We start from the raw sequence: 20,223 nt of genomic DNA on the forward strand, positions 1-20,223 counted from the left end.
TGGACTTGAAATGAGTGGGTATCCACATCAAAAGCACCCTGCAGTATATTCAGCCAGTGATTTCTCTCTTGTTTTCATTTGGATTTGGACAAAAGCACACATGTAAGTCTTTTTGGCTGTTTTTTTTTTTCTGTCAAGAGCTTCCTGGAATTGATGCAAATCATGATACAATCTTTTTCACCGGGATGGGAAAATATTTCTCACTTTTTTTATTTTGAAGCAATGATTTTCATCTTTTACATATATATATATATATATATATATATATATATATATAACAGCTAAATCAATATTCATTTCACATCTAAATCATTCAGTGCCTTGCAGAAGTAGAAGCTTCGGTGCAGGACTTTCACAGGAGAAGGAAGTGTGTTTTTGAGCAGTGAACACAACGTCCTTTCGTAATTTCTGTGCTAGTAACATCTTGTTCTTTGTAATGTTTTCAGTGTGTGTGTGTGTGTGTGTGTGTGTGATAGTAACTTGAACCTAAAGGCACAGAGTGAGGCTTGTGTGTTTTTCTTTCTGTCTGTCATCACAGCCACTCTGTTTAAGCACACACATAATTGTCAGTGTGTCTGCACACACACACACACACACACACACACATTTCCATTGCCACTCTTTATGCTGCACATTCCAACACCCATGAATATCACAAACAGCAGTATCGCACTCCTTGCCTCACTATATTGGTGTTCTTATTGATGACCGCTGCAAGACTTTGTGCAAATAACTGTGGCTGAGCTGAAGGAACTGCCTGTGCAGAGACAGGCAGAGAAAGAGAAGCCATTGTTCAGTCCTGTGTGTTTGTGTCAGACATGACGACAGGATGAATAGCTGAAGAACCTGATTCTGAATAGTTGTAATGCGACTCGCTCCTCTTACAAGTTGTGAAAGAAGGAGGAAGGGATGAAGCTGGCTGGAGAGTCCCGTGTTTTAAGTTTCAAAGAGTTGCAATTTGCTCTGCTAAAAGAGCCTCGGCTTTGTAAAAGTGACGGAAAGTGATACAACTTTTTTTCTTCAGCGCATTCCCTGTTGCATTTGAGGGCTTCTCTCCTCAAAGCAGCTATACAGGGGGCAGGGTGCTGTGAGTCAGGGAGGCTAATTGTCTCAAGGTGTGGAGAGAGCTCAGCAGGCTGATATTGTGTGGTTCTGCTCCCTGCAGTGTGTCACTACTGTGTGTGTGTGTGTGTGTGTGCTCGTGTGTGTGTGTGTGTGTGCTCGTGTGTGCCACGGAAAACACAAGAGCAGATAAAAACTCGCCTCGCTGACAACAAGACGGGAATAACTGAGAGAATACTGGCAAAATGAAAAAATGAATAAATAATAACAAAAAGAACTACTCCAGAAAGGGTGTCCTGTATTATCCTCCTGATAAGAATACGAATAACAATGGAAAATATTTGATAATAGATTCAGGGTGTTGGGAGGGATATAAACAAAAAGCAGGAGAAAAACAAAGCAAACAGAATGTAGTTACAGACAAAAGGAGTGTATGAAGGGGGGTATGAAGCCACAGGCAGGACAAGTTGGGAAGTCGGTGTGTGTCTGTCTGTGGGAAGGGGGGGTGTTAGGGCCCCAGTGGGGGTTTCTTCCAGAGTTCATCCCTCTTGAACGAGGGAAGGAAAGGGAGGAGAAGAGGAGGGAGGGTGAGTTTGTCTCGTATACAAACTATCCAGACTTGGGCCCAGTGTGGTTCGCCTTCAGCAGAGTTGCACTTTAGTCTGACTAAAGTATCCAATAATCTCTGGGAGGGAAGATAACTGAATCCATTTGAATCAAGTTGAAAAAAAAATTAAATTACATAGAAACGCACGCCAAGACCAAATGGAAAAACGGAAAAGAGAAGGCTGAGGAGATAAACGAAACTTTGTGCAATAGTGATGGATGAATTGCTAAGAAAAAAAAAGGAATAAGTTGTGCAAATTTCAATCAAACGAAAAATGTGAACTATTCATAACTTACCCAGTTAGAGAGAGTCTGTAAGAAACCAGAAGGTTTCAGAGTCTTGCTTGATAAAAGTCTCAGTCCTGTAAATTATTTATGTTCGGTCCAATTATTTTACATTTTCTTTTCCTTAAAGCTTTATTTTCCATAAATTGCACTGGTTATGAAGAAAAAAATTGAAATCTATATTTAACCAATTAATTCCAATAAGTTGCCATGGCATCTCTTACCTTCACCAACACAGAATTACTTCAATCTATCATCACTCCGGACATTTTCATCTGCATCTTCATATGAGATACAGATGTTTGTATTCTTTCATTTCAGGCACATCGTCACGAAAAAAAAACATCATCAGCACAGACACCCGCTTACAGTGAATCCCTGCCTCTGTTTTCCAGAATCTATACTCCGGACATAACTGGGTTAAGTCCAGACAAAGTTCGGTTCGGCCGATGCAAACATTCGTCGTCTCACATAGAGCTCCTGCCAAAAATGTTTGGATAATAATTGTGATTTGTGCAACTTAACGTTTTAAGAGTAATGTTTCTGATTGTCGATGATTAAGAAAAGAATGGAACCCTTTGATTTTTTTTTTTCTAAGTAGTTCTCAGAAACTAAATAAACTTATTAGAATTTAACAACAGTCTCAGAGCTGTGCCTCTGTTTTACACACAAAATGAGGTGAAATAACAAAATTAATCGGTAGCATTTATTATCACCTCTTTGATTAGATTGCCTTTTTTTTTTTTTTTTTTTACAAACACTTAAGAACGATAAATCGTTGTTAATTTAAAGGGATAATGCATGCTCAACTCTGTACGGCAGGAGCTGTGATTTTCCTTTTTAGCTCAAGGTGGCCCAGTAGTACCGTTTGTGACAGAGCCTACTTTTTACTCCTCTGCAACGGAGCAAAAAGAAAGCCAATAAATACATATGCTTTCATTTTCATTATTCTTCATATTCTAAACGAGTGAGTTTGAAACTTGGAGAATACAGGGAAGGAGAAGGTCTGGTGCATGGCCAATGAGATATTAGAGACACACCTCCTCTGGCTGTGTGTCCCTCCCCTTTCTTCTCCCTTAGCCACACCCACTTTGTCAGTGCTGGGAGAGCGGGCAGATAGTTGGCTGTGAGTGTGGTGGAGTGTGAGAGGCCCACAGAGCCAGCAAGAGGGGAGCTGAGATCAGTTACAGCAGGCAAAGCAAAGCAAAACAGGCAGGCGAGCAAGTGATCTGTGAGCAGACAGACATACATTTGGATAGAAAGCAAGAGATAAAGTGAGGCGAAAAAGACCGAGCGAGGAGATTTTGTCTATGTAGAGTGCTCAGTTTGGGAGAAACAGGCCAGACGACCAGGGGGGCAGTGGCAGGGTAAAGGACAGACAGAGAACACCTGGACCAAGCGGGGCATTAAGTTACTTCACAGGAAGCAGATTTCTGAGGTCCTTTCTCAGCTTGGCTGCAGAACAAAAGCAGAGGACGGTGGTTGCGTTGCAGAGATTTGAGTGGAACATGTTTGACTGTATGGAGGCTCTGGGGCTGGCCCCTCGACCCCTCTTCGATGTATCCAGGCAAGGCTCCTGCATGCTCAGCAAGGCCACCCCTTACTTCTCTGGGCTGGATCCTTTTGCTTGGGCCGGGACAAGCAGCGTTCAGTGTGAGTACTCCGTCCTGTCCATCAGTCTGTAAAACAGCCACTCTGTATCTGACTGTGTGTGTGTGTGTGGTTATCTGAGTCCTGGTTTTGTTATCATGGAGCTCTCTCCACAGGAAGAGTCAGATTCCTTTCGATTATATGTACCCATTCTCACCCAGCAGTTTGTTTGTTTATGTGCTTAGGGTGCTTTGTGAGAGTGAGTGAGGGAGTTGGGGAGTGTATTTATACATCATGGCATTTGTTTTCTTTATGAATGACTTCACATGATTGACAGCTCTTTTAAACAATGCAGGGACTTAACCCGGTGATGTGTCCAGAAAACAGCAACTGCCAATGTCCAAACAGAAACAGCACTGACAGACTGAAGGCAAATGGGCCTTGAAATCACACGCTGGCTGACACACTCAAACACAGAGCGACACTTAGACACACTCTGTTTACGAAAGATAAATGAAGATATGGACTCTGAATCATGTTCAAGCTCTTATTTTTCTTTTAAAACAATGAAAAAGTCGCATAAATTCATTTCATTGCGGCACTGTCCTTTAAAGCAATAAAGAAATGACTCCACGAGAAGCTAGTTTTGAAAAGATAATGTAAGAATCACATGATATGCAAACACTCCCTGTTACCTATCTGTACAAGCTCAACATTCTTCTGATAGCTCCTGAGCAGGAAAGCCACAGATTGCATCAGGTATTAAAATACAGTGTTGTAAGAAATCTAATCAGCACACAGAAACAGTCACATGTACAAATACTGCAGAGATAAATGAGGAAATTTTGCTCTTGTTTTTGTCATGCAGTCCGTTTTCACACTCTTTGATTGCACTTGGCTCTGTGACTTGGAAAATCAAACACTGGCTCTGTATGTCTATAGATTCAGACTTACAGAGGTGTATTATATGTGTCACCAGGCTGAGATAATAAAAAAAAAAGAAAAAAAAAAAGACATCCTCTCCACTTCTCTCCAATAATTTGGGATGTTTCCCGCTGAGTACCTTATGCCTATTTATCTTCAGTAATTATTTAGATACCAATGCCTTAAACACTGTCAAGCCCACAGTGCTCGCTAATGATGACGGATGAGCAGTCAGGATGACAAACACCACAGCAGGGCCTGTTTCAACTCGCTGAGGAGCTTTGCCAGATGCCAGCCTGAAAGACAAATGTCCACCAATGGTCATTAATCATGTTTTTTTTTTGTTTTACCTATTTTATATTTTGTAAATATGTAGAATATGGTTTAGCTTCTGGTTTGAAAGTCTAATATGAGCAAAAGACTGATAAAGTGATGTGTGCTGTGTCTGTCACCATAAATGAAAGGTAAAAAAAAGATGTTCTTTGAGTGACTGATGGGGTTTGATGGGTATTGTGATCCTAAATTCCACCTTACCACTAATTGACAGGCGCAGTGGAAAACAGCGTTACTCTAGCACAGGTTCCCCTGTTTATTTTTTAAAGTCATCAGCATATTTTTTAACTAACCCCTCTTCAACATGAGGCTCAGCTTCAAATCTACTGTAAAAGCTGGACAGAAATCAGTTATTGTTTAAATGATTAGGTGACTGACTGAAAACAATGGACAGCCCTTTCGACTGACTATCAAAAAACAAATCTCCCAATCTTCACCCCTTCTCATCTGGTATTTTAAAACACATTTTTGGGTCTCAGAAACCGGAAAACATTTTATTTCATTTAACATTTAGTTATTGTTTGATTAACAGAATATTATCCTTAGTTACAGACTTGCGTACAAAGTTGACGTAACAATTTATTTCAGAATCCTAAATTCCATTTGCATTTTATCAACTTTCTTCGTGTGTGAAAAGAAAGATGTTTCCATCCGCTTGTTATTATATTTTTTTCTTAATAATATTGGAATTTTCAAATCATCATCCAATACCCTGCTGATTGATTTGTCTCCAGGCTTAAACAGAAAGTCAATGCATGATTATTTGTTGTGGACATTTTCCACTGGACGCTGAGCATCTACATTCCTGAGCATTTTGTCCTCGGTGTCTGTTTGACGCTCACCGTCTCACCAGTGTGTCTTTGTGAGGGTGTGTGGAGGGGAGGCGGGGGGGATCATCTTTTCCTGTGTTTTTTATGAGGCAGTTCAGCACCTCTCTGCCTTCCTTTGTTTCGGCGTCAGGAGATATTACAGGGAACAGGGACATGCCAAAGTCTGTCCGCTCTCCCTCTTCCCCTTCTTCTTCCAACACTATGTGTGTGTGTGTGTGTGTGCCTCCCAGCAAAAATGCGAGTTCATTCCTTGCTCACACATGGGTCAGCTTACATGCCTTGTGTTGTGTAACCAAGAGCTTTTAATGATTCAATTACAATTAGAAAGGGTCAATTAAGAGATTAAGTGGGGGCAGGGTCAGTTAAAAGAGAGGAAGGCTCAGAGAAGAATGGCAGGATGAAGCTGGAATTTGGGATTCAAGGTGTTTCAGGCCTCGAGGGGAAACACCCCTCTCCTCTTCATTCAGTAATAATCCTTTTTTTTTTTCCTTTGGAAACCTCTTTAAAGTGGGCTCTTCAAAGCTGGTCCAACAACAGACGCGTCATATCACCACACAGAAGGAGCACAGCAAGCTATAATCCAAATGGGAGATGCTGTTATAGACTGACACTGATAACGACGGAACATGTGTGCTTTATTTACAGGATTATAGAGCTTTTAGTGGATGTTGTATTTCTTGGAGCAGAAGGGATTAGATAATAAGGTTTGGATGAGCTTGCAAAAGTGTGCCACTATGCCTTTGAATACAGTTTGGTTATGTGTATCACTGTGGCCTCTACTCTTGTCTTCTTAATGCCTCTTCAGTGTCACTTTGTACAGCATCGGTGTTTGTGTGTGTGTGAGAGAGAAAGAGATGTGCTGGTCTGACTGATAGCACTACTCAGCCTGTAACTTACCATGGTAGTAAAGACATTGGATTTATTGTTAATTACGTTCTTTTTTTTTTTTTTTTAATCAATCAAATTACAAATCTCACCAACATCTTGTCTTTTTTATTCAGATCTTTGTATCATGACCGTTTCTTTCAGAGTACTGCATTCTTTTCTCTTCTTTCTTTCTCTTTCAGATAAAAGACAAAAGATGTCATGACAGATTTTTCAGTTAGTTTGCGTCATGCTGCCATTTCCGTTGAGTCTGACTAAACTTGTCTGTTTACAAAATGCACACATGGCAAGTAGATCAAGGGCAGTTAAACAGTCAATCCGACTTAGCCTTTTTTTTTTTTTTATTCAGTCTAAACCTGTGTGAAAATTGCAGTTGCATTCCCATGCTGCTGATTAGTGATGGCTCTTGAGTACAAAACCAGCATCTTGTGTGGTTCAACGAGGCCTGTTCCAACTTGTCTGATCGTTGCTTCCAGTCCTGTCTTTACCACATTAACTTTCAGAGTTTGTTCTGAACAGCACGTTGTGTAGCACTGTCGCCTTGCAGCAAGAAGATTCCAGATTCAAATCTCAGCTGGGTTTTCATATTGTCTTTGTACTTGTGGGTTTTCTCCGGTCCAAAGATGTTAAGATATATTTCTAAAATGGTCGTGAGTGTGAGCTTACGTGGTTGTTTGCTCTGCGATAGACTGGCAACCTGTCCAGGTTTTGCCCCACCTCTTCCCCAGTGGAGGTTGCGATAGGCTCACACGTTTCGGTCACTTTAAAAATTAAAGTAAGGAACAAGGTAGAACAGTAACAACATTATCAAGCCTGTATTACCCCAATACCCTGACATACTGCAGACACATATTTCTTTTCTGACAACAAGGTCCAATAAGTAATTATTCAAAATCTTACCAAACGTAACAATGTTGTCTGATGGTCATGTGCACTTGTGCACCCTTACAAATACATTTGCATATGCTTAAAGCCACGGAGAGGATGTGTTTGAGAAGCTGTTGTGAGGATAGACTTTAATATCAGAAAAGGGGAAAAAAATGATGCTGTGTTTATTGGGCGTTGTTAAAAAAAAAAAAAAAGAAGGGGACAAAAGGGACAGGAGGGCACAAACCTAAATTTAACAACTTTCCCCATAAAATTCAGCCTCCCCCACACTATCAGGACAAAGATGAACTCTTTGACCATGAAAGAATATGGGATGACTATGATTTATTTTTTTTTGTCTTGCATTACGATCACATTATTGATCTTAACTGTGTGTGGACTGTGAATTATCCACTTTTGGCCCAAATTTCTGCTGTGCATATGTAAGGCGTTTCTCACAGCTGCATGAAGACTTTCTTTCCAGCCTTTCTGTTTTTGTAAGTGTGCCTGTGTGTGTGTGTGTGTGTGTGTGTGCCTTTGTACACTGTTGCTTGTGTGTTTTTTTTGTTTTTTTTTGTTTTTTTGTGTGTCCCTGCCTCCTTTTTAAGTGTTTCATGCTGTCTTTTATGGAGCCATCTCCTGGACAGTAGCCTGGTTTTCACAGCCTTTCCTTTAAAAGGCGCTGCCAATGACAGGAAGGGCTCCTCCTCCTGCCAGGGCTGGAAGGCAAGAGAGGACAGAGGGGGGAAGAGGGTTATTAGTGAGGGTCGAGCTCGGGGGAGGGAGGAAGGGGAGGGGGTCCACTGGTATTGAACTTAGAACAGCTGATGAAAGGGATTGTCTCTCAGATCTGCCCCCCCTCCTCATGGTAATTACTTGCTCAGCATATTTGAAGTTCAAATTCTCACTGTTCTCACTGTTTATTCGCTTTATTTGCTATAATGAAATCTCCGCTCATGTCACAGAATCAGAAACCGTCTAATCACGTTCACATTTTCCTTTGAAATGGCCTTAGTCAAGACTTTTCTGACTGTTCAACGTGACATGTGTTCCAGTGTTTCCTCTCCGTATCTCCTCACCATGTTTGTGAATGTTGTTGCACTCAAACTCACACGGAAGGCCATCACACACTGTCCAACTGACCCATGCAGCAAGCCCACACTCACATATATTCGCATGTGCATGCACATTCCACAGTGTGCTGCTGAACATTTTGCGGGGTGAGAAGTCAGGCAAAAGTTGAACTTGACATCCAAACGAATATTTTGAGAACTGAAGGAGGAGGACAAGATGTGAATCTAAATGGCATTTTGCTTCTTAGGAATTGTTTTCATCAAGAAAGTGTTAATACACTGATTTAAGTCAGAATCTTTGGTGTTATATATCCCAAAAACTTTAAACGTTAGTCATATTTTCCAGCTCCTTCCACTGCGAGGCCGATGTCTGGTTCTGTCAGACAATGTGAGCCCCTGCAGGTCCTACAGTCCACATGGGTCGTACTGTTTAGGCTGGTCAGACTCTACAAAAAGAATGATACAACACTTTCAAGATGAGCGTAAACAAAGCCGCATGTGTGTCTCTGAGCTGAATGTTCTGTGCATCCATGCAGTTACATTTAATCTCCTGAAGCTCGATGACCCAAGGTGTCACTCATTGTCTGTTCAGTTTCACGTGCTTGTTAAAGCTGAATGACAGATAAAGTCTGTGCTGCTGAAACGTCAGCTTTTTCACGCTAAATCATCAGTGCTGTCGCTCATCCTGGTGCCAAATGGACAGCTGCACAGCTGCTCTGGGAAACAGTTCAAATGTGTGCTAAACGTATTGTAGCACACATTAGTTCGAAGTATCACAAATAAAATAGACCTGCTCAAATCAGCCAGCACTTGTGCAAAAAGTGCCAAACTAAAATACGAGAGTTCTATACGTCTGTTTTTTACTGACTTATTGGAGAAATGTCTGTGCCCTTGTGAGTTAATGTCAAGTCTACTTCAAGTTCAGCTAAAGTAACATATCAGCTGTTTGAAATTTAAAGTATACTTGAATGACACTTTTATTACTTTAATACCTTAAATTAAGTAATGGACTGTTTTAATGGAAGAAAGTATTGAAACAGCACAGCTGCACGTCTACTTCTGGTTCATTCATTTAACTTTACTTAATTCATAAAGTACATTTTGGTTATCATAAGAATATTTGATCAAATGCAAATGAAATATACTTCATTCTCCATTCTTTTTTTCATCTTTTGTTTTGTTTCTTAAGTTGTCCTTAAAGTTGCAGTCTGACTCTTGTTGGAAGTATTTAATCAAACCAGTTAAACAGCTAAAAACATCTTAAGGCTGATGTTGCCACATTTTCTTAGTCTTTCTTGGTGGAAAATATTTTCGCATCGATGGTTTTGTGAACTGTCCTCTGAAGTAATATCTTGATTCAGCTCTAACTCTCCGGCATCACAGCTGATAAGGAAGGTGTCTGCTTTCCGAGGGGGCCTCTGTTGTCTAAACAGAGATGTGCTGATCCGACAACAAACACGGAGGAAACGGGAGAAGAGGGAGACGGAACAGACACATGGAAACACGACGGGTGGATCAAGTAAAGTAGCATAAGGGAATGATATTGTACGGTGGTGTCGCTGATCAAGAATCTTTACTCAAATAGGCTTTGAGTAGATGAAGTTGAGAATATCGGTATGGGAACTATGTCGTATGACAGGTTAGATTTATAGTTTCGATTGCATGTGAGGCTCTGCACAGCAGTTGTATCAGGGTGGCTGATTCAAACAAGCCTTGTTGCCTCTTCTGTGTGCTGATTGATGTTGTGACACTCTAAGGGGTGAGTTGAAGGTTAAGAAGAGAGTGGTATTTTCTTCAAGCCAAGCCTGTGAGGCTGAGCTCAGTTCAGGGTGATGACAGCTGCTGACAGGTCTTGGCTCCTCGCCTTCTTTCTCTAAGCCAGGTAAAATCCCCCTCCTCCTCCCGTTCCTCCTCCTGTATGGCTGCCTTCAGCCGATTGTCTCCCTTCGTCATGTTTCTCTGAGTCTCGTCCCTCCTCACCCACTCTCACCACCTTCAGACAGTGTCAGTCACTACCTCTCTGCTGGCGCCAGATGCAGCGTCTCCATTTCAGTAGGAGCTATTTTCCACTCACTCTCTCAGGACCACTTTTACATTGTCAGTGTTACTATATAAACAGAAAACAGTGATCAGGTTACAGTGCCACTCATTCAGCTCCTTCACCTCCTCCCACACCTCAGCTCTCATAACCCAAAACTGACTACATGAATGCTATTTAATGCTCACTAAACACCATCTTTGTTTTTCCACTAAGTTCTGTGCGAAACATGAGTCTCGCTCAACAGTTTGGTCTCACCTGTTGTTGTAGATTGAATATATAGAAGATTGCGGATTATTTGCAACCTTTTCTATATATGACTATCAATTAATCTCCATATTCATTCCTGTGGTAATTACTTACTAAATCGATTGGATGACTTACGTGGTTTTCAAGTTTAAAAAAGAAAAAAAGTCAAATACGACTCAAAATTGCCTGAAAATGTTTTATTTAGTTTCACAAATCCACACTAGTGAGCAGCTGGAAGTTTGTAGGTCTGTGCATTCTTGAAGCCTTGAGTCACAGAACAGATAACACAATATTAATTCTGCGCTTACTCATTGTTATGTTCTGGTAAAGTTTTGCTTTCTGTTCTTTCTCTTATCCTTCCTGTTGGAGAGTAATTATCGTTCCACTTGAATTCCTGATTTGGACGTCTTCCTGTTGAAGTCTAACCCGTAATTCTTCATAAAAAGGCAAGGACTGAGAGCTGTTTAGATTTGCCTCTAGGAAAAACTCCCTAAAAGATTTTCATAAGTAGAGTTGTGGACCAGTGCAACACATCTGTCTCATATCAGAACACGTGTATTAGGCTTTATCACAAGGAAGCTGCACAGTGCTTACACGGACTTCAGCCTGTATTTTAAAGGAATCTTGTTCAATAAAGTATTCTTTCCGATCTTTATAAAAAAAAAAAAAATTTTTTAAAGAAACGTTCAACTTTGTTCTGGCTTTTTTGTAACGCAGCACATATTTACACAGTTATTTGACAGTGGAAACAGAATAAACTTTAATGCATCGTTGCAAGATGGCTTAAAGATCTCTGTTTGCTAAGAACAAATTAGAAGTGGCGGGAATGTTTTTAAAGCTCACTAAGGGATTTAAAACCAACAGAAATATTTTCATTTTTCTCACACGTGTCATCAAGAAATGAATGGCTGGTGGTGTGCAGTGATCCTAGTTGTGTTTTCCATTTCCATTTCAGAAAAGTGCTCCGTGAGAGAAACAGTCACCCCAGTGACTCATGTACACACTTGCATATAGCTGTGTCAAGAACAGTTAGGGACATGGAAAGTTTTTCAAGTCATCCATCTGAAAACAACTTCCTATGTTAGATTGATAGTTTTACCAGATACTTGGTTGGTTTGCTGTCCTAAAGCCGCAGTCGACATCTACAAAAAGTCTTTTCTTGCTGATATCCCAAAGTCTTATTTAGTCAGTTTGTTATCCAACAAATTTAAAAGGAACAGCGACTGTTTACACGGAATATGCTGAAGCCAGTCAAATTGTTAAAACTGGTGACATTAATTTCACCAGAGACCATTTTGATTTGCACTGACCGAGAAACTGAATTTGAAGCTATTGCAGTGATTCTTAAACGATAATAGGATCATATTTGCACATATTTGTGAATTTTAAAGCAGGCTGCTGATCTTTAGCAATGGCCTTCTTCTGTCAAGGTCAAAGTTAAATAGTCAGGACTGCATTTAACCTCTCAGTCACTGAGAAGTTTGTGTCCTCAGACTCACCTCCTTCTTCTCCTTTCTTTCTCTTTTCGTTTTCCCTTCTCTGTTTTTATTAGATTATTCCTTTGTGCCTCTGCCTCCCTGTTTTTGAAACCTTACCACTCTTGTTAATGACAAGCTGCGGGTTCAGGTTGGGGTTGGAGGCCACATTTGGTTCAGTCCCGTGCTGTCCATTGAAGGTGACAGGAGGGGCTGTGACTTTGGGGTTTTTGACCTCCAGATTCTTTATTTTTACAAGGAAGGGATCCAAAGATGGAGCTGTTGATGTGAATAGCTGACCAAGGTGACTGGTTCCCAATAAAGAGGCCATCACCCTGGCCGGGGGCCTCCTTCCCATCCGAGACACAACCTTTATAGGACTTCTTATGAGCCTGGGCAACTATTAAACCCCGTCCAGCCTGCGCTGAGGAATTTAGGGCCAGGAAACAAGGGAGTGGGGGGTGGGAGTGGGCTGAGGGAGGTGAAGTTAGGGTGACTGAAGGTGAAAGTTGAAAGGTACGTTTAATGGAATTTGTTCATTCTTCAGTCATTACATCCAAAGGTGCACCAGGCATGTTTGATTCTTTTTCTCTGCTCTACAGTAATTGAAGTTTAAGAAGCCACAGTGCCGACAATGGGATGCACCTCCCAGCATCTGTTTACATTGTTGGTTTTGACCTTTTTTCACTAGCAGCAGTCCAATGACTGCCTGTGAGCAGCATATGGTGTTATACAGTGTGCCATTTTCTTTAGCGAGACAGTGAGAGGAGATAGAGGGAGACAGCCCAGTCTCATAAACATCCCACCTCTGTTTGTTCACATGGGGCTTGGGGGATATGGACTGGTCTGGTTGGACAGCCTTTCAAATAAAATTGTGAACTTGTACACGTGCACACAAACACGCGCACACAAATTCAGATGTCAGTCAAAAAGTCAACAGAGGCATCTTGACCCCCACCGTTCTCCAATAAATGGCAAGGCCAATCAAATCTCAGCTGCCAATCAGCATTTTATCAGCAGGGCCATCTGGCCATCAGCTAATTGTGTCTCTTTTAAGTCCGTGTCAATCAGCAGTGCCCCCCCACCCCACCCTCTTTTTCTCTTAAAAATGTCTGCCTTTGAGCTTGTTGCCTTCTGGCCACATGGGGTGGCCTGCATGGGGTTGGGGGTTGTTTGTTGACCACTCTCTCCTAATCAGTTGCTGCATTAGCTTTCATCATAGTTTCAAAGAGTTAATGTAAACAACATGCTGATATAATAAGAGACTTTTCTCTTCCCCCCACCCCCTTCTCCTACTGCAGCGGTGGAGACCCAGAGCACCAGTTCAGAGGAGATGGTGCCCAGCTCTCCCTCCCCTCCTCCTCCCCCTCGGGTCTACAAGCCCTGCTTTGTGTGCCAGGACAAGTCATCTGGTTATCACTACGGAGTGAGCTCCTGCGAGGGCTGCAAGGTAAATGAAGCCAGGGGTACATAAAGAGTTTACAGAACGTATATGAAGTCGAATGGCTCATGTCGACTGAAAAGAGTGAGAACCCCATGAGCCTGACAAATGTGAACAGCGTAGCTGGAATGTTTGCTGTCGAGCTGCCCCCCAGTGTATTCTGACCCGTACTGCACTTTAGTATTAGTGATATAACAAATGGGTATTGTGTCAAAATGTAATCAAGCTGTTGTCACAAATTGAATAAGTTCACAGAGGGACCTTTAGATTATTTAGAGGAACAGTTTTACAATTTGGGAACCATTGTAAGATTTAACCATTACCATGCGTCCTGTTTCCAAAAAAAACTTGGTTGCTGGGTACAGTTTAACAATGGGACGTTTTCATTTCTCAAGGTAAGAAATTTCTGAAAAATATCTACTAATTTGGAATAGAAGCCAACTGCAAACTTAAGAAAAGGCTGGGGTACGTTTCCCACCACCACAACATTTGCTGTGGTTTTGAGAGTGAAATGTTTTTCTTGTTTTTGCTTGAAGTAGGATTTCAGCTCGTCGACACTTCAGAGCCTCTTTTATCATCTTTTTCTGTTTCATAGTCCGCCAGGTTTTTGTTCACTCGAGCAGGACAGATTTGCACCTGGAGACTTTTACTATAAAGCCATGCTGGTGTCGTATGAGCAGAATGTGGTTTGGCATTGTCTTGCTGACCTTCTCTGACAAAGACAGCATGTGTTGCTCCAAAAACCTGCACTGTACTGTATATATTACTGGGCTTTTGTTGCACTTGCACTTGCACTTTTTAAAAAATGTTCTCAACATTTCTACTCTAGTTAAATGTTGGGTTCAAAGTATTTTCAAACAATTGCATTATTTTTTTTTATTTTACATTTTTAATTGGCACGACTGTATTAGCAGGTCTGTGTTTCTGTTATGTAAGAGGCTTCACACAAAGACAGGACTCAAGGGTAAACAGCTGACTGGCTCTGCCTGAGAGTAACAAAATCCATCTTTAACATCTTTAAAGCTAGAGCAGGTCAGCTGTTTCCGTTTTCAGTCTTTATGTTAAACCAACAAAGAGGAATCTATCTGAGGAGACGAAACATTTTCAGAGAACTTCAGAGGAATTTATTTTTTCTTGTGCTGAGGCTTTGTACAATGTATATTCTTTTATATGTTGTAGGGTTTTTTCCGGCGCAGCATCCAGAAGAATATGGTGTATACTTGCCATCGAGACAAGAACTGTCAGATCAACAAAGTGACCCGTAACCGCTGCCAGTACTGCCGGCTGCAGAAGTGCTTTGAGGTCGGCATGTCCAAAGAAGGTCAGTGGGCTAGAAGAATTGGTCTCACTTAGCTTATTTCTAAAGGTACCATCCCCTGTCATGAAATGGCAAAAGTGCAACTGAATGTCTCGTGTTTTCCCTCTTTTTTTACTTGTAGCGGTGCGTAACGACAGGAACAAGAAAAAGAAGGATGTGAAGGAGGAGGTGGTGCTGCCGGACAACTATGAACTCAGTGGGGAACTGGAGGAGCTGGTTAACAAAGTCAGCAAAGCTCACCAGGAGACCTTTCCATCGCTGTGCCAACTAGGAAAATACACCACAGTGAGTTGTTTTTTATAAGTATTCACCTCAGAGGACACTATCCACTCCAGCATTAGCTCACCGCTTTGCAGGATAGACGCACACAGTACGGACTCTGCACGGTCACACAGGAAAAAAAAAAAGTGTCCCTGTTTCTCTCTCCCAGAATTCAAGTGCTGACCACAGAGTACAGCTGGACTTGGGCCTCTGGGATAAGTTCAGTGAGCTCTCTACTAAGTGCATTATAAAGATTGTGGAGTTTGCCAAGCGGCTACCAGGCTTCACTACGCTCACCATCGCTGACCAGATCACCCTCCTCAAATCTGCATGTCTGGACATCCTGGTACTAGCCCCATGTTCCTACCTCTTTAACCGATCACTCCCTAAAGCTTCGTCATTTCTCGTGCTGCTTTACTTGTTAATACAATACAAGATAGTGATTCTGCCATACATTTCCTCTGAACCGTTTAATATTTTACAGACTGCGTGTCTTCTCATTCTTCCCTTGTATAGATGCTAAGGATATGCACTCGCTACACCCCAGAACAGGATACGATGACGTTCTCAGATGGCCTGACTCTCAACAGGACCCAGATGCACAACGCTGGCTTTGGCCCGCTCACAGATTTGGTGTTTGCCTTTGCGGGTCAGCTTCTGCCTTTGGAGATGGACGACACAGAGACAGGGCTCCTCAGTGCTATCTGTCTCATCTGTGGAGGTAAGTCAGGGACTTCTGTTCACATCATCTCCTCCTGCAGTAATGGACATGTCGACAGAAAGAAACTATGACTTGGATGTTCTCATAGTTTAGTGAGTAGTACTGAGCCTGTAATGTGTGTCATTGGTTTCTAGCTATCTCTATCTCATCCTGACAGCCGTTTGTCACATCTCTAATATTTCCTCTTAACTCTGGTACATCCTTCTTGCCCTCCCCCGCAGACCGGATGGACTTAGAAGAGCCAGAGAAGGTAGACAAGCTACAGGAGCCGCTTCTAGAGGCTCTGAAGATCTACACTCGACGCAGACGCCCGAACAAGCCTCACATGTTTCCCCGCATGCTGATGAAAGTCACTGACCTCCGAGGAATCAGCACCAAAGGTCGGCTTGTGTTTTTTTTTTATTGTTTTATCTTTTTACAAAGCATAACCAAAACTTTGAAGTAATTTTGAAAGCAAACCTCAGTTGTCATTTGCCAAACCTCAATATGCAGAGATGAGACAAGATGAGTATTTAAAGAGATCCTATTTTGATTTTGGGTGAGGTTTCCCTTTCTTTCGTGTTTATATCATTTTTGAGCGTTTAAAATCTCTGCATAGTTGCAAAGCCCAAAGTTTCAACTTGAGTTTCTGATGTGCTTTTTATGCCTCCTCAACTCTCCATGACGAAGTTCATAAATGTTGCACTGAATGAATTTTTAAAAAAACTTTACTTTTGAACTCAACTCCACCAGGAATGATTGATCTAACATGTTCAGGTAATACATTGTAAAAAATAAGCCGTCATCTCCATAGCTTAAGTCGATGGTGTAACTGTTTTTGTTACATGAGACGACATGTTAATTTTTGAAGCCTTCAAAAAGCAAACCATCCAGTTTTTCTGTTGCTTTTCCTCCCACTTTTGCACATAAACAGTTCATTGAATATGCATGTACCCTCAGGTGCAGAAAGAGCCATCACACTGAAGACAGAGATACCAGGCCCCATGCCTCCTCTGATTAGGGAGATGCTGGAGAACCCGGAGGCCTTTGAGGATAGCAGTGACTCCTCTGACAGCGCCGCAGCCGCTCCCCCTGCCATCCAAGCCATCAAGCAAGAAGAGAAGCCCACATATGAGTCGGCTTTTGAGGAGGAAGAAGAGGAGGAAGAGGATGACTACTGGGATGAGGAGAGAGAGCGGGGGGCGGACAGTGACGGAGAGCTGTGGGGGGAGGCGGCATCGACCGCACAAAAGAAAGCAGTGACGGGGAAAGCGCAGTGAGAGTGACGAGGTGACGCTGCGTCCTCTGACAGATCACTGAGCCTCACTGAGCAACACCAGAAACCTCACACATTTAGGCTCCCAGACATCTTTTAACGATACCTTTTTATAAACTGTACATACTGACTTTAAGGAAAATGTGTTCAATTCAATATAGGAAGTAAGGAACTGAAGAAGAAAAAGCACTACATTTCAGTGGATTAATGAGGGCACCTTTAAAAAAGTTACTGTGTCCGTGACTGTTCAGAGCATATTTCAAAAAGAGGAAAGAGTTGTTGGGCAGAAGAAAATGTTCTCCTCTACCATCGGTTAAGGGCTATGCTTTGTATAAAATTGATGTTAAAAATACATTGCAACAACTGAACTCTACGGGGGATCCATGTGCCACAAATATCCTCTCGGAATTACTTTTATTACTTTTCAGAGATATGCAACTTGTTTTTTTCATCATTTGCTTTTTCTAAGCATGTATACACTTCTATCTTTATGCCCGTCTATGGGGCTTTGTGCTTTTGTATATTTTTCATCGACTCTTGCTCACATTTGACTGGACATTTGTGATTTTTAAACTTTAACCTTATGCTTTTCTGCTTTGTTGGACAATGAGTGAAAAGCAATAGCAGGAAGTCATGAGCAGGACTCAAGCTCAGAGCGTGGAAGTCACATGGTGTGTGAGTTTCCATTTCATAACAATATCTGATGACTACAGCCTAATCTGATAGAGAGTTAAGAGGAAGAGATCTTCAGCTGGTATTGTAACTCTGGTGCCAAATAAGAAAAAGACAAACGACAACATATCTCCACCTCTTGTCCACAATACCCTCCAAAAAAATCCCCGAAAACCCTTGAATCTGCAGGGTGGATTTACTGACGTCACACAGTCTCAGGTTGATTCTGTCAGAGCCATGCCTCGCCTGTCTGTACAGCATTTTCTTGTAGTGTAAATGTGCCCAATCAGACGTTACGCATATAACACAGAGCAGGGATGATTAACAATTGATTTTCTAACTGTGTGATTGTGTGTTGCAACATACTAGGAAAAGGTATCCCAATGAATTAACCTTTACAAGCAGTTTACTTCACAAAAGCCTTAGGTGTGTGTGTGTGTGTGTGTGTGTGTGTGTGTGTGTGTGTGTGTGTGTGTGTGTGTGTGTGTGTGTGTGTGTGTGTGTGTGTGTGTGTGTGTGTGTGTGTGTGTGTGTGTGTGTGTGTGTGTGTGTGTGTGTGTGTGTGTGTGTGTGTGTGTGTGTGTGTGTGTGTGTGTGTGTGCGGGTGTGTGCGGGTGTGTGAGTGGAAGCAAAACAAGCGTGACTACATTACCGTCATCATCCAGTGAGTTTCCGGTAAGAAGTCCAGCTAATAGTATCCAAAGAGTTTTTCTTATCAAGGAAAAGAAAATGAAAAGTTGGAGATGGTAGCGGCTTGTTTATAAGACATCATGATGCATTTATAGAGCTTAAATGTTTATGACCATGTACGTCAACTTTCGGCCCATTTGTTTGAAATACATAGGGTTTTGTGACTTTGTTATGTCCACCATGTAGAATGTTTTGCAGATCTTCTTATTAGTTGTTATGCTGGATACTCGACATATGTAAAAAAGTTTGATATGCCTCATAAATTCATTTGATGTCTCATGAATGTCTTTAAAATACATTTTTAAGAAAAAAAGAGTGTTACTAAAGATTTGCGTATAGACAAAAGGCATCACCCAAAGACTGGAGGAACCAAATGTTCAAAGTCACTTCTGTGAGCTTGCAGCCATCCAACATAATCAATGAGGAAACAGATGACCTGTGCTCATGTGTGCTGTACTTAATGAGGGATTCAAAAAGTGGATTTTGTTCAGTAAATACTCCAGTTTTTCTTTGTACTCTTTTCTTTTTGCTATCTTTTACTTTACCATTTTTAATGGAAGAGTAAATTTGACATGAGGGTTTGAATTAGTTTGAAAATGGAACTAATGTACGATGCATTAAAAAAAAAAACATGCCTTTAGTAAAATCAGGTCATCGATGGCCCATTACTACTGTCGTACCACACCAGCAGTTTTAAAGCAATGGCTGTTTTTTCTCGGAGGTCGTTAGCACCAGATACAGGATGCTGAGATGGCAACTATGTTTCTGAGACAATTAATGTGCGACTTTGCTTTTAAAGGATGGAAACATGAGAACTTCTCTCTTCCTCTGTCCCACACGTTTTATTGATTGTCAAGTATTTGAATGCGCTTCTTCATCTTCTTCGTTATATAAACATGATATATCTGAATAGAATTTTTTTTGTCTATAATCTTGAACCTTTTTCTTTTTCTGAATTTGAGCTGGTGCAATAAACAAGCCATGGAAGAGGTCATCGAGACCTCTCCTCTACATTCATGTATACATAAGCTTTCAATTAAAGAGAAGAAAAAAGACCAAAGACAAATAGGACATTTGGAGGCTCTTCTACTAGGGAGTATATGTCTACTTGGTGTACTATACATTCACTTTCTAATTTGTGATGACGGGACATTTTTTAATTATGAAGCTGGATACAACTTATTTCTGTTACATTTTGTCGTTGCTGTTTGCTCACGTTTTTGATTCCTAGCGAAAACATGTTCAGGGATTCAGCCTTCTCATGTGATCTCATAGTTCAGTTTGCTTTTGATCTCAGATGACACGTGCACACGCAGCCGCACCATGAAAAACAAAAACTGGGTTTGACGATTTCCTCTTTTTACATTTGTATGAGAAGCTAATACGATGTTTGCTTGTTTTTTGTTTGTTCTTCTTTCTTTGTTGCGTGCTGTTTGCTTATACGTTACGTGTTGTTTCTTGTATTTTGATAAAGGCGCTTTTTGTTCTCAGATCTTTTGGTGTCCAGTTGTCATCTTCTTTAACCCCACTTTACACACCTTTATATGACATGGGATTGAAGCGCATCTATACGCACCATTACAGTTCACAGGATCTCTGCTTTGTAAGATAATATACAAAGTGATAAATATTCTTCTAAACCAATAAG

The 20,223-nt window shown here is 41.3% G+C and overlaps 1 protein-coding gene across 2 annotated transcripts in view; it reads left to right on the forward strand.

Annotated features, from left to right (window-relative positions):
* rargb (retinoic acid receptor, gamma b) overlaps positions 1-20,067 on the forward strand; it is a 37,213-nt gene extending 17,146 nt beyond the window's left edge. The window contains exons 1-8 of one of the 2 annotated variants that reach the window (XM_072382340.1): positions 3,028-3,606; positions 13,519-13,667; positions 14,838-14,979; positions 15,098-15,261; positions 15,407-15,583; positions 15,754-15,958; positions 16,180-16,338; positions 16,898-20,067. In XM_072382340.1, coding sequence (XP_072238441.1) covers positions 3,462-3,606; positions 13,519-13,667; positions 14,838-14,979; positions 15,098-15,261; positions 15,407-15,583; positions 15,754-15,958; positions 16,180-16,338; positions 16,898-17,217 — 1,461 coding nt within the window. In that variant the 5' untranslated portion in view covers positions 3,028-3,461 and the 3' untranslated portion in view covers positions 17,218-20,067. Of the gene's footprint in view, positions 1-3,027; positions 3,607-13,518; positions 13,668-14,837; positions 14,980-15,097; positions 15,262-15,406; positions 15,584-15,753; positions 15,959-16,179; positions 16,339-16,897 lie in introns of those variants that run through there. The other variant, XM_072382339.1, reaches the window with a different exon arrangement.
* Positions 20,068-20,223: the final 156 nt, after the last annotated feature.

This window comes from Leuresthes tenuis, unplaced genomic scaffold (assembly GCF_036924035.1).
Source record: "Leuresthes tenuis unplaced genomic scaffold, fLeuTen1.0.hap1 SCAF_3, whole genome shotgun sequence".
Classification (NCBI taxonomy): domain Eukaryota; kingdom Metazoa; phylum Chordata; class Actinopteri; order Atheriniformes; family Atherinopsidae; genus Leuresthes; species Leuresthes tenuis.